The following is a 27,398-nucleotide window of genomic DNA, read 5'->3' on the forward strand; positions in this document are numbered from 1 at the left end:
GAGTCTAGGTCACGAAGTCTGTGTTAATTGAGAATGGTGTTCAAATAAAGTGACGTTTAAGTACATTAGTGAACTAACCAACGTTTCAAAATTTTTTGGGGTTAGCCGCTGCCAACATGGGTTTTTCGAGCTCTGATTAGTGTACGCCAACTGTGCAAACGAAATTTTAATACTCGTACTTATTTCTTGGGGTCCTTAGCTGTCACAATGAAACTGAAAGCTAATCTGACATTGTATCAGTTGGAGCAGAGGAAATTTTTCGCACAGAGGCTTTGGAAATTCTAAACCTATTTCTACAGTCACTTGGATCAACCCAGCATTCTTTATTGTTGTATTGTTTATGGAGACAGCAGAGTCAGCTAATGCATGGCAGCCGTGAGAGCCTTGCTAAAATATGGGGCTTAGCGTGGTTTTATTTGTGCGGTGTCTCTAAATGCAGTGGCTCTTCATGTCTCTCAAATGTGGAACAAAACGACGGGAAAGGGTCCCAAGGCTCTTGTCACCCTTTGTGCTGATGAAACTGGCCACACCTTTTTCTTTGACATCCTAGGCTGGAATCTTTGGAGCCAAACGGGGGTGTGGTATTACCAGTGGTCAATAGCAAACACTGAAGTTCTTTCAAGGACGATTCATTGTGTTGTTCATAATAATAATAATAATAATTGCTTTTGGGGGGGAAAGGAAATGGCGCAGTATCTGTCTCATATATCGTTGGACACCTGAAGGGGCCGTAAGGGAAGGGTAAAGGAGGGAGTGAAAGAAGAAAGGAAGAGAGAGGTGCCGTAGTGGAGGGCTCCGGAATAATTTCGACCACCTGGGGATCTTTAACGTGCACTGACATCGCACAGCACACGGGCGCCTTAGCGTTTTTCCTCCATAAAAACGCAGCCGCCGCGGTCGGGTGCGTTTTTATGGAGGAATTTGGTTGCATTTTGCACACGACCCTGATTGCAGATTTGCTTGTGCAAGTTTTGAAGTATCCTTTTCCGACAAACATAGCTTATCATGAACTAATTTCTCCAGTGGTGCTTCTGCACCATAGCATAAGTTCTTGTGCAGGATTTTTGCATGTTGAAGCTGTTGGTCTGCTCAGCCTTAAAAAAAGCATAGATCTTTAGAAAAAGTAACAGCATATTTGCCATTCAGCCTAATTACTTGCAGCATTCCTTATAGCTATGTGACAGTCTGAGGCCAAATTGGTCAACACAGCTGTTACTTCTTTGAGCTGTCATCTGCTGTGTTTCATATGTGGCCTCAGCTTTGCTTTGTCATGTAAACTCTAGGCTTCAAAATCAAGACATAGTAGACGTTAGCTTTTTCTTGAAGCCATACTTGGTATGTGTGTGTGGGGGGAGGGGGCTTTTTTGCAACCAAGGGGGGGTTATGTTAAAGTTCCCACATACAGCCACTGTGCAGGCTGTGTGTGGGAATATTAAATTAACTCCACTTTCTAATCCGTAGAAAAATACAGATAGCACAATTACTTATTCCGAGTGTCTTGGCACTGCTATCTGTAACTTATTGAACCGCAGCTCAGCATGGTTTGTAACAGTGACATCTGTGTAATCTGTGAAAAAAAAAGAGGTTTGGTGGGAACCCCTCAACATGAAATTGCAAACCTGCAGGTGCTGTGTTCCTCGTGCTGCAACCAGAAGGCACCACTTCCCTGCCTGGAGAACCGGGAAGGCCGTGTCTGCCTTCCCTGCCTCACTGTTCTGCAGAGGGGTAAGTGACTTTTTTTTTTCCTGATAAGGAGAACACAGCGCAGATGAGACGTGGGCATTGTGATGAAAAGGCATTGCAAAGCAGTAGCTTCTGTGATACAGAAAAAAAAAAAAACGGGCAGGTAGCATGCCTCACAATGCAGCCCTTGCCTTTGAAAACATTCCCCCCCCCCCCCCCCCCCCTTTTTTCCTGAAAAACAACTTGAGGTGCTCTGACAGAGCTCCTGTAAGCACAGACTATGTGAGAAGCTTCTGTTCCATGTGAAAAGTTTCTTCTTTCTTGAAAACCTGAGGACATAGCCTTTGAAACTTTTTAATTTATTTTTTAATTATTATTTCCAAATACTGCAGGCAGCAGTGCTGCCCAAGCAGGAGAGGGTACAAAAAATGAGTTTGCAAAGAATGCTCAAAAATATTAACGTTAGTACATTCAACAATCAATGCAGGCAGGCAGTTTCATTGCTCAACTGTGTAAGGGAAAAAGGATAACTTGGGTGCCCAGCTGCAGTCTCTAGTAATGTAAATTTTAGGAGCAGATTGTGGCGAAGGGGAATCTTCATTTCATTTCTTTTTGAAGAGAACTTTAAAAACTAAAATTTTCTTTTTTTTTTTTTCAAATGCCTGTATTTTTCAAACTGCTGCAGGGGAAGAGGGCAGGAAATAAGGAATTTGGGGTCTTATTTAACGAATTATTGACTATGGCATGGAACATCACTGGCTGTTTGCAGTAGATTCCCAGATATCCCTAGATCGTCAACCTTAGTCTGCGTCAATTTATTCCGCAGTTCAGGCAGCAGCCTGCTTACTGGAGAGTTGGCTTCTAGGGTGTGGGATTTTTCGCTCCGAAGTTTCAACACAGGTCACATGACATGTTTTCTCATCTGACACTTTCCTTTCAGCACAAGAGTAGAGCAGCCTCTGCACTTTCCACTTCTATTTGCAGATAAAATCAGCTTGCTGATCTTAGTGACATGTTTTGCCAGATCATAAGTTGATATTTTGCCAAAGTTATTTGCAAGGCCTATTTTTCGCAAGCTGTGTGCAGTTCACGAAAAAACGTAAAAATCAAGTCATGTACAGCAGTATGCACAAAACAGTGGCCTAGGCGTAAGGAAACAGTGACATTTGTACTGCTTTGCTTTTCTTGTTTTAGTGCCATTTTTTTCCCTCCTTTTTTATGCAAAAGCAGACGCATTTACCTCAGCGTTTTGTGTGTTCCTGACGAATGTGTGCAGTGGCTGCGGTGGAGCGACTAGGTGGACCGAGTCCAGCCAATCCAGCGGCGTACTGCTCACGAGGTCCGCCCCCACTGCAAGGAGCACCGCAGTCGCCACCCCTCACAGTCTTGGTTCCCGTCCTGCGGCGGGGACCACGGCCGGATGGAGAGGCCCCCAAGCAGGTTGGTGATCAATGAGTGCCATCTCGTAATTATTTTTGCACGATGGACAGACTGTTGGCATGAGCCTATGCCTGCTAAACTATGAGTAGATGGGTCGCAGTGGCACTGCAAGTGAGACATGGTTGGTGGTCACTGAAAGAAATCTTACTGCTGTGGGGTGGTGGGTAATGTCATATTGAGTTGATACCACGGGCATCTCATCAAATGAAGCATTCAGAGTCATATGTACTTTTGGCATTAAATCACATACAAACAAGACAGTTGAAACATGGAGAGTACAATAAGGAAGTCATAGTTGAGAAGGTCTGAATACCATCGTAGTTGAATTTTACTTCGAAGGTGTGGTGACCTCTTTTTGGAAGTTTTAACTAACCGTACCTTTATTAGCAGTCCAACAGCTAATATTTTTGTGTTCTTGTGCTAGCGTTTCAGCTGTCCAGTTTGCATTAGATTCGATGCATTTGTCACGTTCTGGTTTAAGACAGATAAGGTAAGGTGTCAGTGCCTTTTGACGAAGCCAAATGAAACTTAATGTGGTTTGGTTTATGGCGTTTAACATCCCAAAGAAACTTAGGCTATGAGGGACGCCAAAGTGAAGTGCTCCGGAAGTTTCGATCACCTGGGGTTCTCTGGCGTACACTGACATCGCACAGTACATGGACCTTGAGAATTTCGCCTATATCGAAATGCGATTGCAACGGCCGGGATCGAATCCGCGTCTTTTGGGTCACCAGCCGAGTGCTATAGTCACTGAGACATCGCGGCAGCGAAAGGTATTGTAATGAAATGTTATGAACAGTGTGCAAAAGCATGAATGAAAATGCACTACATTTCTTTGTTTGGTAATACCTTGTTACCTCTCTTTTCACTGAGTTTGCTTGTTGTGGTTTTTTTTTGTTGTAGAAGGAACCTTGAATTCCTATACCGGATGGCATTCCTAGCCACCCTTAAAGGAAAATTTAAAGCTCTAAATTAGATTGGCAGATTGTACAAATTTTTTTTTAGTGCAAAAAGATAACTTTTTAAGTTAGAAAATCACAAAGTGTCTCCAATTTTATTCCACACCTACTCCCCCAACACTAGTGTTATTGTATAATTTTAATAACACAGAAATGCCAATTCCGTCAATGGTTAATGTCGTGTTCAGTTATGTGGTTTTGGTATGTGACTCAAAATTGCAAAATACAGTCAGGCTTAAGTGAAGTCTCAATGCTCAGGTGATGTTCTCGGATGGAATAAGACCTGGTGGTGACTTGTCGGATGAAGTGGTGCCATCCACTATGCCGGGCCCGCCCAGGGAGCTGGGCTGTCGGGATGGACCAGCGGAGAGCTTGCTACAAGAGCGCCGGGTGGTCCTGTCAGACATCGAGGGTCCCCTTCCGCCAGTTGCCCTGAGTGGTGAGAGGTCTATGCCATTATAAGCGGCACTATGACGCCTTACCCAGATACAAGTCAAAAGCATTGTGGATGAGTACGCCCCCATGTATTGAAATATTTGCTGACAATTGTATGGCTCTGAGGGATCTGGGAACAAAGAGTATCTGCTTTTAGAACACTGAGCTGCTTTTTCTTTCTTTTTTTTGCACTTGAAGTTTAGCTGTCAAAAGCTTTACTCAACTCTTGATAATTCAAGTTCGATGGGAACCAAAAATTAGGCTCGAATTTTGCAAAGTTTGACTTACAAGGAATTTTTTAATATAAGGTGTGGTACAAGAGCACTTATTCAAATAAACCAGTTGCTCAAATTAAGAAAGTTTGAATTAACGACAGTTCATTGTAATGTATCAGTTTTTATGTTCGTGATCATGCCCTTTAATGCATTTCCATTTGCATTGCAAAATCCATCTGTGGACAGGGTGTGCCTGGACATCAGTCTAGAATTACATTGAGCAGAGTGTTATGTGACAAAGTTCAAGGGTGCCACATGTTTCTTTGTTTTATCTACTTCTTCTTTAAGGACCATGGGCCATTATGTAATGGGAATACGTAGTGTTGTTTAATGCTCACGCTGAATGGTGCAAAAAAAAAAGCTCCGTAAAATCCAAGCTTTAGCCACAGAAAAACGTAATAATGTGACAGTTCAGAGTCTGGCAAGAAAGCAGTGTAAGAAGTTGCATGAACATGGGCACAAAAAAAAAAGGAAACGCTGATATCGTCCTGCAGGTGCGAATGCTGAAAACAAATGAAATTGATACTAGTGCTGTATTTAGTTGCGTAATTTGTACACTTCTTTTCTAAATTAAGACTTCAAAAAGGGGGTGCGCAGATTACAGGAAAATTTTCTGCATACGGCCTAAAAAACTTCAAAGGTCATAACGCGCAGCATATACTGTGTATTGCTGCCTATATGTAGTCTCCCCATCTCGCATCCCTCGCTGGCCAAAAAAAAAAAAAGTTGAACTCCAGTTATGACATATACCCCCTCCTGCCCCACCCCACATTATGTAGTTCGCCGTGGGATGGCATGACGGCTTGTGCGTAGCTCAAAGCAATAAATGCGCAACGGTACAATCGTGAAGCTAGCAGTGGGAGGCAAAGGAGATAACAGTCGATAAAATGCGGCTGCCTAACGGCAAACCGAACAGCAGACGGTTCGGTAGTTTCGGATTTGGGCGCACGCAACTGTTTGCTTGGGAAAGCGACTGCCATTGCGAGCAAGCCGGGTAAACGGTGCAAAATTTGTGCTCTCGCCACTCGCACCTTTTGCAACCACACACAGCGACGCGGCCGCGCCGATGTTCCCAAGCCTACCTTGAGTGCACCCGCATACATGCTTGTGGCCTGGCACAGCAGAGAGCACAAAATATGCAAGCAGGTTTTTTTTTTTAAAGTCCAGGTAAAATGCTGGTGGTGTGCAAAATATGCGCGGGCAAAAATTATGCGAGTAATTATGGTATATGCTTTGGTATGCAAAGCCATACACAGTAGGTCAAGTGCATGTTAAATGGCACAGGCAAGCTTGAAGTGATTGCTCTTCATTTAGAGGGACTGATTTTGCACAACATATTTTTTCTTTTAGTATGTGTAGTTGTGTTGTCAGGTAAATAATGCCATGAACAATTTCACTCAAAAAAAGAAAAAGGAAATATAGTTGTCTCTTTCTTACAGCTGGGGAGTGCCCGATATGATGTGGCTGTCCCTAAGTCAAGTGTGTTCCGATGAGCGGCCTTAACAGTGTGTGCCTAGAGTGCAGATGATAACAGTATGAGGGGAGGAAGTAGCGATGGGAGACAGCATTTACAGAATGCAAGTGCAGGTGTGTTGAGAGTCCTTTTTGAGGGCAGTAATGCTGATATGTTTCAAACATTGACATGTGGTAAGGTGAGTGGTGTGAACCCAACTTCCTTCTAGATTATCTACGAGGCAAACTTTGGGTGTCTGTCTGACGTATTAAGTGAATTCTAGTTTGGGCTAGATGCATGCTGAATAGAGGCATGCGAATATCAAATATTTGGTTGCAAATCAAATCAAATATCAACATAGGTAGTTTAAATTAGAAACAAACACTTTCCCACACAGTGCAGCTATGAAAAAAAAAACAAGTATTGAAAACAAATTTTGTTGTCACTTATCATCAGCATAATTTAGTATACGCATGGAACCTACTGGTTATTAAATAAGGGAGAAGGAATTGTAGTATGAATAGTAATGAGCATTTTGTAGACTAATACATTGTGTACAATTTTTTGGATAACAGTTGCATGCAGTAAAAAAAAAAAAGTGGTATCGCAGTTTGACTAAATACTTACGAGACAAAGGAGCTTACTGAATGATGTCATGATGCACTTATGGTGCTCCTAAAGCTGTGTAAGGTAAGGAGAACCCATGTCCTTACCTTTAGAGATCTTTTGGTCTTTAGGGGTGCCTTTAAGAGACCCATTATATGGCTGAGAAGCAAACCTCATTGACTGGTTACTTATTGCAAAGACGTTACTTAAGGTGCAGACGTGGTCGTCCATGCAAACTATGAAGCAATCATAAATATGTTTCTATAGGGAAAAGAATTAGTGCACTTAAGATGTGTTGAAGTGATGTCAATGGTTCCACTCATATTAGCCTGAAAAGAACGAGAATCAGGCCACCAGCCGTTATTTCTGTTAGCTTTGGGAACATTCAAGGGCACTGATTGTGATGATGGCTCTGTTTTGCAGCGTCTCAGCGAGACCTCAAGCTCGAGAATGAGGCTGACTTGATGATAGTGCTTCAAGGTAAGGTAGCCAGTAGATGGGATAATGTTTTCCTTTTATTACTAGCAGTTTGCAACGGAATGTCAGATTTATCTGCTATAACGACTTCATATTCCAGGCGGCCACACGCCCAGCGCACAAAACTTTGTTGTTGAGGGCAATGCAGTCAGGTGTATAAGGTGCTCCTGAGCTTTCTTTTGGGCTTGTCATTAATCTGAAGCCTAACCCTTTTTTTTTCTTTAAGTGTTAAGTGGAACATGGCTAAGCCTCTGTGGCCAGCATTTTGATATTCACTGCTGAGGCAGCCAAGAGTAATACTATCAACATTAACTCCAAGGATTAGCATCATCAGTCTGGTTACTTGTACTGGAGGATGGCGGCCTTTCCCAGTGATCTTCATGTAGTTCTATCCTGTGCACGGCTTTGTAATCTCGGCAAATCTCATAATCTCATCTGACCCTCTGCAGTGGCTTGGTGGCTTTGGCATTTGGCAGCTGATCCCAAGGTCGCAGGTTAATTCCTGTTCGTGGCGGCGGAGCTTCGATAGGGGGAATGCGTGTCCTCCGTGCACTGTGCAATGTCAGCACACGGTAAAGAGCCTCAGGTGATCTAAATTAATCTGGAGCCCTCCGCTGCTGCGTCCTTCATTGCCCATCTGCTGGTTAGGGACATTACATCTCACAATTAAAAAAAAATTTCGTGATCTCGTCTGTCCCACTGAAATTTCAGTCTCCCCCAGCTATTTTCGCTTACCCTTGGAAAAGAAATTAGAGCCCTAGTGGACCACAGGATATCTGCTATTCGTATCAAATGTTTCAGTGAAGTCCAGTTCTTCTTCATGGATATAAGCACGAACCCCTTTTCAATATATGAACGTGGAATAATGAGCTTCCTTTTGAACTCCAAGGTTATGAAACTGAAGTGTCAATTTGTGTTCTGTTTTCTTGAGTGAGGAGAAGAAGTCTATATTATGGAGCAGGGGGACTAGTCCCAGCTTTTCTTCTTTCCTTGCTCTGCGCAGTGGGCAAATGGCAAGGTCTTCACATGCTATGCAGTGTGTGGGAATCAAGTATAGCAGCAAACTTTCGCCAAAGTTTGAGGGTACTTTTTTCTATGCAGGCATCCGTTGGCTCTTTTGGAGTTTTTTTCTGTGATATTCTTGTGCGGTATATCCTCAGGCTTTCGTCAGAAGCAGTTCTGTAGCCGTGACTGCTGAATAGGGGTGTGCAAATATTCCATTGCATAGTGAACAACGATGTGATATCTGTCTTGAGCAAATAAAAACTGAATAACTTGCTTTGTGTGGTTCCGGTTCAGTATACCACTTCCAGGATGGCACTGCGATGTTTGCGCAGCCAAAACTCCATGGACACTTTCCTTGGCATACGTGCCCGTGCATATGCTGGAGCCGGTTAGCGTACGTGCGTGGCAGCTATTGTGAGCAGGCACAAGTGCGGCATGCAGGCCTGTGCTGCAGACCTCTGCTCCTGCACGGGAGTCTGAATTGACTGCAGCTGCCCTTTGCATGAAATTCGCTAATCAAGTGCGATGGCACGAGCGCAAAGGGGAGCTAGCGCAAGACACATGGTGCCCCTTTCCAACACCCAATGCAGGCTTGCACAAGGTGCTGCATGTGTTGCGCACGCCTAGCAGGTGTCATGAAGTCACTGCTTAAAAGCAACAGTTGTGCAACAGCGCAATCGCAATGAAGAGCAACTGTCTGAGGCCCCACACACAGGTCAGACAACCCACAAATACATCAGCACTGCATGTAGGTTGGCTCCCGTAATTTACAATGGCCATTTTTGCTGAAAGTTGACGCAGTTTCACTGAGTTGTTTGACAAGGCTCCAATGCACTCTGTCTCTCTCTCTTTTCTTTTTTTCATGTAATGACCTTGTGTGTTAGAAAAATACATGATTTTGAAAATGCTTATTGTGCCGTTTAACCTTTTTTGTGTTCCAGAAGTATTCAAAATATTTGCTTCGAATTCACTTTGAACCAAAAAATCACTGTTCGCACAACCCTGCTGCTGAAGATTGTTGGCAGTTGACTTTTTATTTTTTAAAACCTATCAATGCACTTTAGACTGTGCCACTTTGCTGATGCTCCGCAATGCATGGCTTCAATCCAGATTACAGTGACCTGTAAGAAAATAATTTATTGGGATTTCTGCCAGATTGACTGTTTCACAGAGTGTTGGTGCTTTGATAATGAGGCTATGGTTTCCTTTTGGCAGATGTCTTATTTATTGGTGTTGTCTTATTACATAGAAAAAATCATTTGTTTATGGAACTAGTACTGTTCGTTTTATTTTTATTTTTTATTTTACTCTAGATCCGAACGTGGAGCCAGTGGCATTTGCATTGACGAGGAACCTACATGTGTTGGTGAAGATTGTCACAGGTGTGTATGCAAAAGCTGTTTTTCATACTGCCTCTGGCTATTATGAAAAGCGAAGGCTTGTGCTGGTCTGTGTACTAGGGTATTGAGGAGGGCTGGTTAGCACATTATGCAAACATCAGTAGACAGATGGGATGAAGGAACAGGGTGGACAACAGAGGTGGTTACCTGCAGCTAGTTATGGTATTGAGCCATTAAACAGAATGTGTTTTTTCCTGAGCTGTCAGTAAGTTAATTGCAGTAGTTGTATTATGCATGGCCTTTAATGTTCTGCTGTCATGTGCTTGCACACTTATCATTCCCAGTGTTTCTTTTTTCAAACTCAGAAATTATAAAGTACTTCTGTTCACTATATGACTACCTAGTTACGCAAAACACAAATCGCCACAGAGCAACGTAGGAGCTGGGGTACTAGTACAGCAGTTATGTCGGAAATGTGAGGTGGCTGAGTTAACTTCATATCGTATTAGGGCCCGCTTGGCTATGCACTCCTGCATACTGCTGAAAATGATATGAATAACATGCTGTTGGTTATTGTACAGACAGTTTTTTCGGTCTGTCATTTTTGCAATGTGTAAATCAGGCTAGTCTTTCTTTGAGCTTTTACCTGCTGTGGAATATGCAGTGCTTAGAAATGTGGATAAGAATGTCACAAACATGTGCTGTTCGTGCCAGTGCATGTTCATGTCCTTTCTCTCTGTCTTACCAATGTGTTTCTCAGTGCTGTGTATTCCACTGTTGACAGTGCACCAGCTTGCCCAAAAACTAACTTTAATACATCGTTTTTTCCTCTTGCAGCACTGCTTTTTTTTTCATTTGTTTTTTTTTGTACACTATCCATTTGTATGTGTTCAGCATTTGTCGTGAAATAAAAGTTAGTCCTGCATATTTGGGCAAGGTCTGCAAGGTTGAATGAATTTAACTCAAGGCAGTAGTTACTCATCAGCGTCCACTTGTACGCAGCCGAACATCTAAGAAGGAAAAGTGCCTAACCTTTCCTTGTTGCTGTGTGGCTGCATTAAGGTTGGTGCTGATGAGTGATGGTATTTTGTTAACTGCGGTAGTTGTTTGACTTCTTGTGCTTATGTCTTGTGCTGTGCTGAAATACCGCCACTACTTTTTGTCTCCTCATTTCTAGTCGAGTGCGGTGGGGCACGCCAATGTTGGAACTTCTGCAGCCGTGGCCTGGCCACGCTGGGTGTGGACGAGGTGGTGCTCCTGCTGGAGCGGGAGCCCGGCGAATCTCGGATCCCACGGGATGCCCTGCGCCTCTACGCCACCCTGCAGGGCATTGGTGCCACGGGGGCGCACCGCGGGGCGGTACCAGGAGGAGCGCTCGTGGGTGGTGGCGGCACGGCGACCTCGACAGCGAGCGTGGGGGCCTTCCAGCCCCTACCATTTCCTGAGGGTGTGCTCGGCAGCAGCGACCACGGAGGCTTCCTCCTGCTGCCCCACATGGGACAGGTAAGGATGAAGGCTATGACCCGGGCGTTTTCAAACTGGATATCACAGAGCCCTTTGGTTCCTTAGAATATTCTTTAGGTTCCCTGAGCATCTGCATCCATGCGGGCCTCAGCTCTAGCCTATCCTTTACCATCTTTATTTTGGTTGTAATTGCTTTTACAGTTGCACCCCGTTGTAAGAGGCACAGCTGTGACAGACAGTCGGGAATAAGTGAGATAGTTTGTACACTTGGTTAGCCGCATTCTCTCTCCCATTAAGCTAAGCAAACCTCTTTAATAAGAGACGTTAGGCACAGAAGATGTTCAGTAATAAAACACAAGCTAGCTTTAAATTTTTATAGCGGACCTCTTTAATAAGAGACGTTAGGCATAGAAGATGTTGAGCAATAAAGGACTAGTTCGCTTTAAATTTTTATCTACGATCTCTCTCGTTGCGGACATTTTTACTAAATTTTTGGGGGGCTGTTCCCGACTTGACTCGGCAGATGCAACACCATCATTCACAAACCCGCTGTGGCCCTCGCTCGAGGGAGATGGCAGGCATGATCACTCATATGGTATTTATTACAACTGCAACCAATACATAATCAGTCAGCTACCATTTCCCAATCAACTGTCAAAAAGGCAGAGCTTTTATAAGCTAAAACAAGAGCGAAAAATGAAAGACAGGTGCCACCAGCTCAGACTGTTTCTACAGGTACTCTGCAGTGACGTGAGGTGAGGTTTTGTGTTGGGTAGATCAGAAAACAAAAGATTAGGCTCCTGAGCATGGAGGCAACTTCTGCATTGCAGCCACTAGTGCTCCCTTATCGCTCCGGGACCAAAAAAAAATGAAACATCCTCACCGTCATGAATAATGTCACAGGTTTGAATCAGTGTGGCAAAAAAAATATTCCAGTCAAATTTCTGAACTATGAAAGTGCCTTTTGCTACCACGCAAACTTACCAGTCTCATCAAGCAAGGCCCAGCTGTCATTTTATTGGGAACCAAAGCATGGTGGTGCTGTCTTCAGTGTCCCTTCAAGGAATGGTGCTGTACATTGAGCCTGTTCATCTCTTCCCTCTTCCTCCCTCGATACACCTAGCACTCAGGCGCAGCTACTTCAGGCCTTTTTTGTGTGGCAAAAACCGCTTTTCATTAGCAGTACACAGATAGTCCTGCATTATAAAGACTGATTTACCATGCTGGGCCTTCTACAACATCCTTGGACACCATTTTCGCCAGTTGAGGCCACATCTGCATTCATCATTCTTTTGCCAGACTCGTTGACTCATCTAAACTCTCAGTAGGCCAGGGTAGGGTGGTTCGATGGTATTGGAATCTCTTTGCCGCTCTTTGTTTGTTTTGTTGTTAGCTCCCCAAAAATGAAGAAAATTTTAAAATTTTATTTTTCCACTCGGTCCCTTCTGTTATGTGTCCAGTGCTTGGATGGGCTGGTCCTTCCGCGCCCTCCATGGCTGTGCGCCGTCTTGCTTCAGCGGCTGGAGATGCCCTGGGCACGTCTGCTGCCACTGCGGCTTCTCCTAAGGCTTGGAGCTGAATTTGAAGGTGAGGTGGCGTGTGAAGTGAAAACTTTGCAGTTGGCCACGGGGAGGTATGTAGTTTCAGAGACATCTTGAGTGGTTTCGTGTTACAGGTGGTCACTGGTGGTCACTGGTCACTAGTGGCTGTAAGGACTGCCATTCCTGTGAACTTTTTAATGCGACAGCTATAGAAGTTGTGCCGGGAAGAAAATTTTGTATTGGAAACTAAATTCGATGATTGTCTAGAGAGAAGTGATGTCACCAGGCCAGAGGTAACATCATTTTCAGTAAAGGCATCAACAGCTACAAATGCTATGTCATTGCCAACTCATTATGAAATTAGGTGCCCCTGTGAATTTTTTTCATCTTCTATTGCTTGAAGTAGGGTTGAAGCTGGTTAATTCGATCCAGAGTCATTCAGATAATTTCAAATGAACCAGAGGCATTTAGGTGCGCATGTTGCATTCAGCTGGTGCTAAGTGCCCTACAATACCAGGTCAAAAGAAATTTTGCTTTTGATGCATTCAATTTTGCATTCAGTTCTTAATGATGCAGCAATGGTTGTGTTTGTCATTTTTTATATGACACCACTGTCTCCAAACCGTTTTCTTCCGGTTAACATGCATTTCCCTTTTCAAGTCATTGTCAAGCGTGAGCCTCCTACCTCGCACGATACCCTCCTGCAGTCCTACTCGCAAGTTACTATGACGAGCTTTAACTCGAGTGGGTCATTTCAATCTTGAACTCAGCCTGAAACTGTACAGAAGCGTGACTGCCGTTTTGCACTCTGCAGTGTACCCATACCCGATGGTCAGCGTTCGCGGTCGACGCTCTGTCTACCTCGAGGTTGGCCACACCATCATGACTGTTCTCCTTGTGAGTGATTTGCAACTGTATTTGCGCTCAGAAGGCTTGTGGCCGATATGCTGCTGCCTTCGGCACTCTTGTGAGCCCAGTTGTCTTGTTTAAATGAGCCTATCTCTTGCATAGAGGTTTGATAATCAGATATGAATGCTTTGTTGTGGCATGTTCACGGCACTGTGTGTTGTGCCTTGTCTGTTTGAAAGGTGCTATGCTGTCAGCGCAAGAGTATACAGGAAATTTTTAACGTACGAGTGTTTGTTTGTGTGCATGTTTATGCAAACTTGCATCGTCTGAAGGAAACAAGCTAAATGATTGTGAGGCTGATTTGGCCCACTTGTGTTCCCATGTCTGTCTGTCCAGGACTTCCGCAACTTCCAGTACCAACTGGCCAGCCTGTCGGGGCTGCTGGTGCACCTCGAGGGGCGCCAGACGACAGTGCGGGTGCCGCGCAACCGCTACGATGCGCTTGTGCGCGTCCTCGATGGCAACGAGCACGTGCTGGCCCTGGCTGGCAACCTGAGCCCGGAGGCTGATGCGCACCTCGTCTGTGTGCAGGCGCCGGACGCAGGCACCTACCACTCGCAGGCGCTCCAGGTGGGTGGGGCATGCCCTGACGGTGCTTTTCCCATCTTTGTGGCATCCTTTCAGCTGTTGGCACTGGCATTCTTTGAACCCTGCTCCAAAACTCTGGTCAAAACTCTGGTTGAAGTGTCTTTCAGAAACAAGTGTTTTTCACGCCACGCTGTTTTCATGTTAGTCCAAAAGTGTCCGAAGGGAATGCCACCATAAGTGGAGCAGATTTCAGGCTAAAGAATAATAATTGCTATTTATTGACGTCAACCTCAGTGCTGTCGTATGATGTGGCTCTGAAGGAAAGCTCTGTGGCTATTGGAAGTGCTTGGATTTGGAGAATCCTATCGTGGTCTTGTGTTTGAACTCAGGATTAGTGCCTCACTTGGCCAGTTGCTCTGCGGGCTCAGCTGAGCAGATGAGTAGGCAGGTGGTGGGGCAACGCCAGGTTGATCAAGACCTCAAGAGTGGAAATGAGGGTAAATTAGTGTTAGCCTTCTTTCTGGGGTGGTGTGGCTGCAGCTAAATGAATGTCGTTGGTCTGAAACTGTTTTTGTATCGCATTTAGTCTGGGCTGTGTTCCAGTGTGGAGGCAATAAGTTAGTACCGAGAAAAGAAATGATGCCGCTGCTTTCCCTCCTGCAGGCACTTCCTGGGAGTGCTGTGGAAATCACGGGGGCCTCCTTCGTGGTGTTCAGCGGTGCCCTCAAAGGCCCTGGTGAGGCCAAGCACAGTGTCGTCGAAGATGGCGTGTTGGTGCAACTTTCGCCGGCCAGCATGGGAAGCCTGCGGACTGCCCTGCGTGCCATGAGGGACTGGCACGTGCCAGTAGTCCCCTCCGCGCCAGGCGAGGAGTCGGGTCACATTGCGGTCGTTTGGACTGAGGACGACCGACCAAAGAATACGGGGTGGGTGCCAACTCTCCCCTCCTAGCTTTTGCTACACCTGATACGTAAGCGTGTTTGGCTTGAAGGGGCATGGAAGACAACTCTGTCAGATCTTGCATTGTAAAATCTGATAGCTGGGCCTTTTGTGACAGTTTTGGAATTTCTTTGGCAGGAAAAGGCACTTGCTTCGCCGAGAAATTCTGAGCTCAAGTTGGCATTTGTTTTTTTCGCCTCACCTATTTGAACCCGTGACATTGATGATGACTTTGAGTGTTGCAGGGTTGCTTGGTTTATTTTCTGCATTTAGTATTAGTTTTCATTTTTCTTATGCAATAAAAGTGCATGGTCGGCAAAACGACCTAATCTTTATTAACATTAAGGTCCCTAATCTTTTGTTTCCTATTCTGTTCAACAAAAATGCCACCCAGTTTCACTGTAGTGTACTTGCAGAAACTGATGGTGCTGGTGACACAAGTGACGCCTTTTTCAAGCTTTTCAAAACTCAGTTTTCAGAAAGTTGCCTTTTTGCTGTTCAACCGGAGGAATCGATTGGTACAGGCCAGCTTCAATTGGTCCTGAGTGTCCCCTAACTCATTACTAAAGGCCAAGAGCAAAAGGCATGTGTGTGTGTGTGTGTGTGTGTGTGTGTGTGTGTGTGTGTGTGTGTGTGTGTGTGTGTGTGTGTGTGTGTGTGTGTGTGTGTGTGTGTGTGTGTGTGTGTGTGTGTGTGTGTGTGTGTGTGTGTGTGTGTGTGTGTGTGTGTGTGTGTGTGTGTGTGTGTGTGTGTGTGTGTGTGTGTGTGTGTGTGTGTGTGTGTGTGTGTGTGTGTGTGTGTGTGTGTGTGTGTGTGTGTGTGTGTGTGTGTGTGTGTGTGTGTGTGTGTGTGTGTGTGTGTGTGTGTGTGTGTGTGTGTGTGTGTGTGTGTGTGTGTGTGTGTGTGTGTGTGTGTGTGTGTGTGTGTGTGTGTGTGTGTGTGTGTGTGTGTGTGTGTGTGTGTGTGTGTGTGTGTGTGTGTGTGTGTGTGTGTGTGTGTGTGTGTGTGTGTGTGTGTGTGTGTGTGTGTGTGTGTGTGTGTGTGTGTGTGTGTGTGTGTGTGTGTGTGTGTGTGTGTGTGTGTGTGTGTGTGTGTGTGTGTGTGTGTGTGTGTGTGTGTGTGTGTGTGTGTGTGTGTGTGTGTGTGTGTGTGTGTGTGTGTGTGTGTGTGTGTGTGTGTGTGTGTGTGTGTGTGTGTGTGTGTGTGTGTGTGTGTGTGTGTGTGTGTGTGTGTGTGTGTGTGTGTGTGTGTGTGTGTGAGAGAGAGAGAGAGAGAGAGAGAGAGAGAGAGAGAGAGAGAGAGAAGAAAATATTGACTCTGTGGGCCTGCAGCTGTTGTTTTTCGCTGTAGGACTGATTTCTTTTTTTTTCTTTCAGATTGCTGTGTGTTTTTTCAGAACGCTAGCCACTTTGAGAGCACGACAAGGCATTGCAGGCAACATACTGCTTCCCTTTCTCAACAGCCTGATGTTTTTACTGGCATAGGCTTTGCTGCCGTTATTGGTATGGTAGCTTTTTTACTTATAATGCTGTCCTTACTGGTAATGTCCAGGTTCCACCCTACAAGTGTGCTACCATAATCGGACACAGGAAGCATTGAGAGATTGAAAAAGACGATGAGGAAACGCGGCAAATATAATGTATATGATGCCTCATGGATAAAAGAACATTGTTATGGAACTCATATTCATTGTCCCAAAGGCTGGCCCTCTAGCTGAGTGGGCAGAGGTGTTCGGGTTGTTATTGTTGTAACGATTATAGTTTCGCATTTAAGGCTGGCTTCGCACAGTTTCTGTAATGTTGCTTCTCGTAGAAAGCGAAGTGTCTTAGAATTGACTTTATGAGGTAACTGGCCTTGCTTCGGAGGGAAATTGCCTACAACCTGTGGCAGATGGACTCGTAGCAAACTTTCACTGTAGGCTGTAGCTACTCCTTGTTTCAGAATGAAAGAGTGCTTTTACTATGTGCAGGATTACTACAACTACGGGGGCTGTTTCTTTGAGGCACAAAAGTTCTGCACTAGCACCCAGCAACTAATTTCTTTGCCTTCGTTTTACTTCCTCAAAATTTTTAATAGGACACGAAAATATTTCCCATCTGTCTACCTCCTATTCTAGTGACTATGCAGTGTTACTTGCCATCAACAGCAGTGCACGTGGATGAGCAGACATAGATTATATCGGGACTAAAAAGAAATAAGAAAACTGTGTCTCGGCCCTCGATAAGCAGACACTTGGAACTGCATCTTTCCTTGAAAGCTTTCTAATCAAGCCTGGTATGCAGGGACATTGTTAGAAGTTTTGGAACGACCAGTCTGGCCCAAGAACTGTGCGCATACTAGATGCACATTGTGTTGTAGTTGCACAATTTTTTATGTTTCTCATGCGTCGCCATTGCAGGGTGAGGAGTCCCATTGATGGCCGTAGCCTAGAAGGTGTCACAGGCGTGCGACTACGGGCTTTCTCGGACTTCTGTGCCCGGGGCCTGTGCCTTCGGTGGACAGAATTCTTTCTCCTTTCCTGTGACGGACCTACATGGGGCGGGTGAGGAATGTTACCCTGTCGTTTGGTTTCAAAATTGTGGTGTTCAAGTCGTGTTGGCAACCGCTGCTTTTATTCAAAATAGGCCAATGGCTGCTTCAAGCAATGGCGATAAGGCTAGTGAAGAGAAGTTTACATAGTGTAAGTTTTAGATGGGTTAATCTCTAGACTAAATTATTTGGATAGATAATCTCAGCACTTAGGTTGTTTTTGTTACAGTCAACAAAAAAAAAAGAAAACAAATACACAGTTGGTGTACTGTTTCTCTGCTTGTCTTTATGAATTTTTTTTTTTGTAAATGGTGTTCAAGAATAACAGCACGAAAAATGGGGACAAAGGGTAGAAGAACACAGGACAAGCGCTGCCATGCTCTGAGGGCGTTGTGTATAAAATACCTCTGTCCTGTGGTCAAATTTCCATAGGTCAAATGGGACGGTGTATTAACACACGACTCAGAGAACATCTTAACTCATTAGATTCTGCCCGCTCCACTAATTTAGTTGATCATTGCAGAGGGTGTCAAACCTGTTTTCCTTCCTTATACTATAGTGACATTTTGTATAAACACCCCGACCAATTGACCAGGGAAATCGTCAAAGCCTACCAAATGAGAAAAAAAAAGAGATTGCGCGTCATCAAACCATCTCTGCTCCTGCGTGATATCGATGTTTCGGACTAATTTCAGCTGCCTGCGGGCCAAAATTGGCTATCTTATCATGATCTTATTGGCTTTTCGCCGACACAAAAGGTGCCATCTTAGATTGAGGTGGATTTACTCTGCAGTGGGATTGGCTTGCCATACGTTCGGTACCTCATTTTTGCCAGTAGAGGTCCCTGCGATTTCTGCCACTTTGAGGTGGCATTCAGATTGTCATCGCCGTCAACTTGCTTTTGTCGCCAACGTTGTCGCAGGCAGTTATTCCTTGTTTCATACGCTGAAAATTGGTAAATTTTTTGGGGGGGAAAGGAAACGGCATAGCGTCTTTCTTACATCTCCCTGAACCGGGCACCGTAAGGGAAGGGATAAAGGAGGGAGTGAAAGAAGAAAGGAAGAAAGAGGTGCTGTAGTGCTCCATAGTAATTTCGACCACCTGGGGATCTTTAACGTGCACTGACATGTCAGGCAGCGCGCGGGCGCCTTTGAGTTTCGCCTCCATCGAAACACTGCCACCGCGGTCGGGTTTGAACCCTGGTATTCCGGATCAGCAGCCGAGCGCTCTAACCACTAAGCCACCATGCCGGGTAAAGTTCGCCATTCGCCGTTTCGTAACTTGGGTTTCTCCGATTGCATCGACCAAGTGGCGCTCCACCTTCACTAAGTTAATCCGTTCGCCGTTTTGTGATTGCGTCCGGCGGTTCCACCACTTTGAACGAAAAGTGTCTTGTCTTTGCGTGTGTTTGACGGGTGGTGTGGTGCACACTCGGGTTGTGGACAACATGGCCCTGCCGGTGTCGCTGGGTCCGTCAAAGAAACGTGGGAAGTATTCAGCTAAACGCCATGACCTCGCTGTCTAGCATGTACAGTGAAAGCACAACTTTGGCGCAAATACAGGCGCAAATCGCCGCCAGCAAGAGCAATTTTCCGCAAGGTAAAATCGGTGACTTTTTTAAGCTGATTTCATCTCAATAAAGTGATATTTTGTACTTCATGGATTTTTCGGACTGTTCGATTATTCGGACAATTTTTTGGGTCCCTTCGAGTCCGAAAAATCGGTCGGCGGCTGTAGTGAGGTTTCCTCTCTTGACCCAACATAGTAATACGTGCCTTGTGGTTTTGTTGTTCGGTTGTTGCCTGTTCTCTTATAATTATCTGTTTCCTGTGATTAAACTTTAGTTGAGACAGCACTTGTCCTGTGTTTTTCTACCCTTCTTCCCCGTTTTTCGCGCTGCTTTATTTTTGAATGTGTATCACCAACTCGCCTGCCTAGCTATTGTGTTGATGGTGTTTCATTGAAAGTCAACTGGAGAGAGAGAATAGATTTCATTGAACTTTATGCAATAGCTAAGTGTAGCGGCAAAAGAGCGAGTAATTTCTGTGGTTGTAATGCTCCACTGGCAGATGATTATTCTTTATTCAATCATTACCCCACTTGGCTCGAAGGTGCTGCAGCAGGGGGATTGCAATGTTGTTGAAAAAAGAACATCTGCATTGATACAGCACATTTGCGGTCCTCACAGACAACACTCTCTAATAGAGTGAAGAAAAAAAGGAACTACAGTAGAATCTCAGTGGTATGAACACGGTTGGTACGAATTTCGCGATGATACAAATTCGTAAAATTCCCCGGCCGGAGTGTATTGTGCACAGTGGGCAGAATTCCAGGTGTTCTGAACTCTCTCCCGCGCCACATCGGATGATACGAACACGCGAGCCACGATCGCACCCTCGAGTACTAAGCACTGGCCGCACATCGCCGATGTCGCGATCGCTAATCGTGCGATGCGCACCGCAAGCAGTGAATGGCGGTGCACGGCCCTCACATCGCCGAAATCGTGATAGGTAATCACGCGGTACGCACCGCGAGCAGTGAGCGGCTGTGTGCGGCCCTCATATTGCTGAAATCGCAATCGCTAATTGTGCGGTATGCATCGTGAGTAGTGTGGCCGCATGGCCGTGAAGAACTCTCTTCAGCCGCAAGCAGATCTGCATACATGGATTTCTATGCTTCTGCAAATTAAAAATTTTTTTTTTATTACAGATACCTCAAGGGCCCTTGGGTGAGGGTTTTACATGAGGGGTGGGCTAGCAACCTGGTGTTAATAAAACATTGTTTCAATGGCTTTCTTGAAATGGTCCGAGTTTGTAAGAAGGGTGGTACTAGTGGGAAGGCTGTTCCAGTCACACAATGTTTGGATGAAGAAGGGGTGAAGATGGGTCACGGTGCGAGCAGGAGGTGGGTAAACGGCCTTGTGGTGGTTTGTGCGGGCTGAAGAACGATGAGCAGGCTGGATAGGACAGTTGTGGGGAAAGTTGTGATACATCTTGTGATACAAGCATAGACTTGCAACTATACGGCGTTGCTTGAGGTTAGGTAGGCATGCATTATTTTTGAGGGAAGTAACACTGGTTGATTATAAGTAGTAGTTTGAGTAGATGAATTGAATGGCACGATTTTGAGCAAGTTCAATATAGTTGGTTAGGTTAAGTTGAGTGGGGCCCCAGATGGCTGATGCATATTCTAACTTTGGGCCAATTAATGTTTTATAAGCTAGTAATTTAACTGCTGGTGAAGCTAGATGTAAATTACGATGAAGGTAGCCGGGAGTTTTTTTTTAACATTGTTAATTAACCGCGTTATGTGGGTAGACCAGTTAAGGGTACCCGAGATATCAGCATCACGCGGTACATTAATTTTGTTTGTCTGGATGATGCAAAATTTCGTATGATACAATTTTTTTTGCGACCCCGTGAGATTCGTATCGCCGAGATTCTACTGTAGCATGCATATTAGTTCTGCACGGTATTCCAAAATCTTAAAGCAGTGGTGTATGAGAAAAGACATTATGGTGTGTGTGTATGTACGTTTTCTTGCTAATGCCAGTGGTGTAGCAGTTATCCTTGAATATTCAGAAATATAATCGAAATTAGCTAGAATCGATTATGCTGTAATCATTTATTTCTCAGGACACCATAGTTTCTAAATTTTTGAATTTCTATTGTGAAAGGACCATTTGTGAAAAAATCCATGGAATTCATAACCTTTATATGACGTTTTCAATGCCTGGGCATTGCAGGGGTCATACCTTCTTTGTTAGTGAGTGTATTTCGTGCATTTTTAGGATAAAAAAATAAATAAGTGGCATGTAATGATTGGAGGTGAGTGTATGATTACTGTATTTACACGATTGTAAGTCAACCTATTTTTCGGAATTTGAAAATCCGAAGTGAGGGGGTCGACTAACAAACGAAACCAAAGCATGGCACCATAAATAAAGGCAAGCCAAACGAGATATCGGGGATGCTAGAGCGTGTTTTCATTTTTGCTGTGCGGCTCCATCGCATCGCTCTTGGTGGCCTTGAGCAGTTGCTATGTCAATGCGCAGGACAGGCATCCTCTCCCCGCACGCGGTGGCCGATGGCGACTGTCGATAAGCAGCAAACACCCCTCACCTGCAGCTTGCCGCTGCTGATAAGCGGCAGCAGCTCGATAATTCATTCGCATTCTACTCTTAATAGGCGTCCTCCAGGGTTTTTTTTTACTTTCAACTGCACACTCGGCACTCAAGGGAGCGTCGGTAGTTGATGTAAGGACTGCTGTTCCAAGCACAGCGGCACCGCCACTGAGAACTGCAGCGGCGCCGGGGAGTGTTGGTAGCCGCCAGAAGAGCCGACGCCGCTCACGTGTAGTTTATCTTTGCTTCTGATGCACTTAACTACTGCCGGCCGCATTTCACAAGTTTTTAATGTTGTGCTTCGTCAGTTGTCATTTGTGCTCCGAATTTGGTAAACGACCGGCACTCATTCACGGCTACATTCAAGATCGCTGCCATTTTTTACGCTGAAGAAACGAACAACTGCGCACCGGGCCGCCAGTACAATGTTTGCAGTGGGTAATACAGGCGAGGAAGCTGCAGCGAGGCAAAATTTTCATCTGTTCCAGGCAATGTCGTGATGTGGCTGTTTACGAAGTGTGAGATTTCGCTACACGACGACGTTAGAACGACGTGTTGTGGGACCGCAGCAGTGACCGTGAAGGCAGCGCCGTCCGTGAGGACAGTGGTGCAAGTGTGGCTGGGTAGTCCAGTGACTAATACATTTTTGTTTCGGAATGTGCCCACTGACACGCCCACGCGCAGCAGCCGATAGCGGCTGGCAATAAACGGCGGCCACAGGATAATGCTATCGCATTCTGTTATTAAAGGCCAAGTTTAAACGACCTCCAAGTTTGTTTGTTTTTTTCTGAAATGTGATATGGGAAGGTCGACTTACTATCGTGTAAATATGGTATGCCATTTGTGCAGATGTTTTGCTTTTAATTATTTATTTTTCATGGCATGCACAGTTGTTTCTCGTGTACATACGTCTCGAGTGGTCATAGAAATTTCTGCTTGTGATTCAGTCCATTTGTGCATTTTGTAATTCATTTTATTCTTTCTGCAGTGTTTTTCACACAAGCTGTCACCAACTAGCCAAATTAACTCTCTCGTTAAATTAGTTTGCACTGATCTTTGCAACACACTGGTTTGTAGGACAGCTAAAGCCAGTCCTTCCATTCTTAGTGGACACTTCATAGCTTTGCGGCTTTAAAACCGAGGTATTGAGCTGAATGTCTAGCAGTGTTCTTGGTTGGCACTCTCCTGGCATTCTTTATTGATGTTCTATGCCAGTTTTGCAACATTCTCTGTCGATGCTATGCATTCATTAAAGTGGCGACTTTTGCATCCCCTTTTATTGTCAATACATCGCAGATGCGAGGACCCCCAACGTGCAGCCGAGGGCCTGGCACGGGCCTTCTGCGAAGCCTTGCTGCCGCACCTGGTCCTGTTGCAGCCGCTCTCCCCGCTTGGCCTGCGTGCTCAGCTGGGCCCTGACCAAGTCGGCTACGAAGCCGGTGCACAGGGCCAGCCGCTGCCGGTTGTCTGCCAGGAGCCGCTGGACTGTGCGCTGGTGCCCCTCCTGAGTGGACCACAGGAACCCATGCAGCTCGAGATGCTCTTCCACGTCGTATACCAGTGAAGAAAATGACGGTGTGCTCTGCTGGCGACCGAACCCTGACCGCTCAAAGAGCTGCCTTGTCCCCAGTCATGCAGGCCGCCATAGCTTCTCCTGGGCTAGGAATTTTTTCTGTCATGGTGCAGATTATGCTCACCATGCAGATAGCTAGCTGACTTGCCTGCAGGATATCGGAGCAGCTACAGTTGAAGCACGTTCCTGGCCAGTTGTATGGAACAAGCACCTTTACTTGCTGGTGTTAAGGTAGCCAGCTTTTGTTCCTGACCACCAGATGGCTTTAGGTGTCTGCTGCTTGTACATTGACTCTTCATGTCACCCGGTGCGGAGGCTTGCTCCCACAAACTGCGCCACACTCACGAGAGCTCAGTTTTGACCACTAAGTAGAGGATGGTACAGTGAGGTCCGTAACGTAGGGTAGTTCTGCTTACTCATGTCGGTGTGTTGAGCCTGTTTCCACTTGAGATCTGTTCTGGCTTGTCAAGGCACTCGGAAAAGTGTCCTCTTCTTGTCACTAGACGTTGCAGTTGGCAGGAAGCAGCCTTAATTTCGTGCTCTGCAGAGAATGTTGTCAACATTGCAACATGGGAAGGTTAGGTCTGCTTTCAGAGTTGTAGAAGCTCACTTGAGTTGTGCCGACCCAGCAGCTCGCCGCTTAGGGGCAGTTCTTCGCAGCAGAAGTGGACTCGCTGATGAGAACGCCAGCCTGATTCCTCCGAACAGTTTAAAGGCACTGACTGCAGTGTTGTAATTCCTGCCTATTGCACAGCATGCTAAGAGAAGAGCAGGTAGCAGTACAGAGAGTGTGTGCAATAATGTCGTCACCTGTGGCATAGGTTGGTTGTTGATTTTACTTTCTAACATTTTAAACTGAACAAGTCTATCAGACTGCCAACTGTGTGTCGGACACCAATTGCTGACTTGCACATCTGTCTACTAACAGTGAGGAAATGTGCTGGTGAAATGATAACCCCGGTGTTGCCTATGGAGTTACTGTTCTAGGCTTCATGTGCAGATTCCATTTTTATTAGGAATGGCTCATGACACTTGGGAAGTTTTGGGCTCGCATTCTTTGGGTTGATGTAGCAGATGCTGGTTTGAAATGTGTGCGCGTCATGTGGGCAGCGGGATTGTTTTGAGGTTCTAGTTTACGAGGGGCTGACACAGGCAGTGCACAAATTGCACTCTTGTGCACTGAGTTTTGGAGTTGAGGTGGACCACAGAGTAAGTGTGCCCTTCGCTGCTGGCTTAGTTTGCTTATTAACCTCGGCTGAGAACAGACGACCAAACGTTTGTGATACAATTCTCATCTCAGTGAGAATTACCCGTCCTTGTCACTGTTGGCACTGCAACCAAATTGTGCTAATTTTGCTGATGGTGGAGGCAATGGCACTTTTTACTAGCACACTTGTTTCAGCAGCGTTGCTTTGAACCTTCTTTTTGTTTTGAAAACCGCTCTTTAGGAAGCAAGCAGACAATGCATGCCTGGACTGCCATCAAACTAACGTTCAGTAAATAGGTTTTTGTAAATTTGTCTGTTGTTAATAAAGACAGCTTCATCTTTTTGTTTGTTCTTCAACTTACAGGGCCAACGTTGTTGGCGCATAGGTATGGACTTACCGTGTGCCTGGCATTAGCACTGACACTTTTGGGGTGTGGGTTGTAATGGGGGTTGTCTTACATATGGCCTTTTTTTTTTTGTTACCTCGTATCGATGCCTGATGGAAGCAAAAGTGTGTTTGGTCTGTCTGCATTTAATCCTGACTCTGCAGAATGTTGTGCACAGCACTACATCGTGCAGCATCAAATGTTCCGCTTCTTCTCTTCACTGTGCCTGCTTGCTTTGATATTTATTCTGTTTAGTCGCCTTCTACAGACACTGGAACCTTATGAATTAATTACTTGTAACCAGGCAGTCACATATAATTGTGAACAAATAAGTTTATGCAACTTTCCTAATTTTGTCACACAGCTGTCTCGAAGGTATTTACATATGCGATAAAGCTTTCTTTTTTTTTGCTCAGCTTCAAAGTTTGCTCTTGTGTGACTTCTCAAAGGTAGGTAGTTGCCGTGGAATCTTTTGTGAACATAGTGATTTTTAAGTGTTGCTGGCTAAAGTGCAGCGGTATAGATACATATAAACTGCATTTTTTCGATCTATCGCTTTTGGGAACTCATGGTATTAAAGCATAGGTTCAAGAACAGACGCACAGTAGGACAGATGGCCTCTAAAGGGAACTGTCGCCACTTCAACAATGACCACATTGTTACTTCTGTGGTTGGATCTGTACTCCAGCGCAGTTCTTTTGTCCTCGTCACCAGTGGATTTTTGACGCAATGTCACACGAACTTGACCCAAAGGACTGAACAGCCTGATTGCTTTGCCACTAGTGTGTCAAGCACAAACTACGCCTGTGTGTTTAGACATTGCAAGCACATCGGGGATAAGTTCGGCTGTTTGTACCCTCCTTTCAACCAAGCGTCGAGAAGCCTGGACTCAAAGGTTGTAGTACTGTCAACTGGATGTACTCTACGTGGTTTTTATGCTGTCTTGAAACCCTTTCTGGAGAATTGCCCGACTATATATACATAGTGCTCACTTCGTTGTTTCTGGAGCTTTGCATTTTTAACATTTAGTTCTGACAAGTGCTAAATGGGAGCCCAATGAACTTGCATGTGTGCTATTCAGAGCTTATATATTTTCACTATTTCTTAGGGAGAGGGCATGACGTGAGAGTTGTGTGTGCAATATTACTCACATGTGTTGCTGTGATTGACAGACTGACATTCTTTGGTGTGTGTCAACTGTTCGTAACATCCTTCTAAAGGATTCAGTTTTTTTTTTCCTTCGTAAGCTAATGGCACATGTAGATAGACAAGAATGCCTGCTTGACAAGGTCAGGGTGCACAATTGTACGTAGGTGAGACTTCATCCTAGACAAGGTATGAAAGGTTGTACTTCGCGATTGTGTCTATTTGACTTCCCTAGGTTTATCGATAGAAAGGTTAGGTATGCCGTGACAGGTATTGGATTCCTTTTGTGTCTTAATTGAGTGCCTTGGTTCCTTTGCAAGAGTGTACAGATGTATGACAGCTCATTAAAGAAGCCTCGTGCTGCACCAGTGCAAACTGTCATTGACACTTGATCAGCTGTCGCCTGGCAGGGGTGGATTCAACTTCCAACCTCTGAACGTTGCTGTTCACCCATGCGAGCAGTGCTTACATGGAGGTTTGGTGCACATGTCATGATCGCTTCTCATGACGGGCTTCGACAGCATATTCAGTGCAATCGAAAGCAGTGTTGTCGTGTAGTTTTTGGAACTGCAATAAATGTGTTGCTTTTAACTGTTGCTCTCTCTATTGGGCTGTAATTGCGGCATGATCTTGCCATGAATTGCATTTATAGGTCATGCTGTAGGAATCATGTTAAATATTGTTTATTTTATACAGTACACTCCACTTAAGATGAACGGGCCAGAAAACTTGTTTATCAGAAGTTTGGCTTAAAAAAAAGTGCTGCTAAAAAAGCAGGCTAGATGTGTCCCTGCATACGTTGCATGTAAGTAATGAATAAAATAGCCTTTCAGAGAAAAGATGGTTGCTCCATGCAAGAGGCAAGCTGGAAAGTGAGGGCACGAAACAAGCTCGTGTTATCCTACTTGAAAAATGGCATGGCCCAGTTTTCTATTTTCACTGTTTATTTTTTCTCGCTGCATCCCACAGTGGCTGTTGTTTGTGTTTGCATTTTTTTATCCTTGCTTTTTATCCTGCGTTGAGCACCTGGAAAGGGCCCAGAAGGGTAGCCGCGCATCCCTCTCTTGTCTCACTCCTGCAGCAAAGCTGTGATGTGCCTTTCAGTACGTCGCAAGACAATGTGCGCGGCGCCGATGTCTGGTCATCTCAGCGCCGCGATAACGCGTGTTTCGAGGCAGCGTCAGTTGAAAATGTGACCGCGGGGTTTTTAATCCCTAAGTCAACGTGTGGATGGACTTGCTTATACCTGCCTTCTAATCTGTGGGAGCCAACTCGCGCGCGATGGTGGCCTGCCCTTTCGTCGCCGGCATAAAAGCTTTCACCCAAGAATGCGCGTTCTCATAAGACGACTTCCCCGCGGTACTGCGCGAAGGTGCGCTG

At 45.2% G+C, this 27,398-nt stretch overlaps 1 protein-coding gene across 1 annotated transcript in view; it reads left to right on the forward strand.

Annotated features, from left to right (window-relative positions):
• Positions 1–26,609, forward strand: part of Sara (Smad anchor for receptor activation) — a 36,304-nt gene extending 9,695 nt beyond the window's left edge. The window contains exons 4-15 of the mRNA XM_077643117.1: positions 1,626–1,725; positions 2,960–3,123; positions 4,341–4,521; positions 7,275–7,331; positions 9,647–9,715; positions 10,851–11,176; positions 12,598–12,724; positions 13,493–13,575; positions 13,924–14,157; positions 14,779–15,041; positions 17,453–17,596; positions 23,003–26,609. Coding sequence (XP_077499243.1) covers positions 1,626–1,725; positions 2,960–3,123; positions 4,341–4,521; positions 7,275–7,331; positions 9,647–9,715; positions 10,851–11,176; positions 12,598–12,724; positions 13,493–13,575; positions 13,924–14,157; positions 14,779–15,041; positions 17,453–17,596; positions 23,003–23,270 — 2,016 coding nt within the window. The 3' untranslated portion in view covers positions 23,271–26,609. The remainder of the gene's footprint in view (positions 1–1,625; positions 1,726–2,959; positions 3,124–4,340; positions 4,522–7,274; positions 7,332–9,646; positions 9,716–10,850; positions 11,177–12,597; positions 12,725–13,492; positions 13,576–13,923; positions 14,158–14,778; positions 15,042–17,452; positions 17,597–23,002) is intronic.
• The last annotated feature ends 789 nt before the right edge of the window (positions 26,610–27,398 follow it).

This window comes from Amblyomma americanum, chromosome 11, assembly GCF_052857255.1.
Source record: "Amblyomma americanum isolate KBUSLIRL-KWMA chromosome 11, ASM5285725v1, whole genome shotgun sequence".
Classification (NCBI taxonomy): domain Eukaryota; kingdom Metazoa; phylum Arthropoda; class Arachnida; order Ixodida; family Ixodidae; genus Amblyomma; species Amblyomma americanum.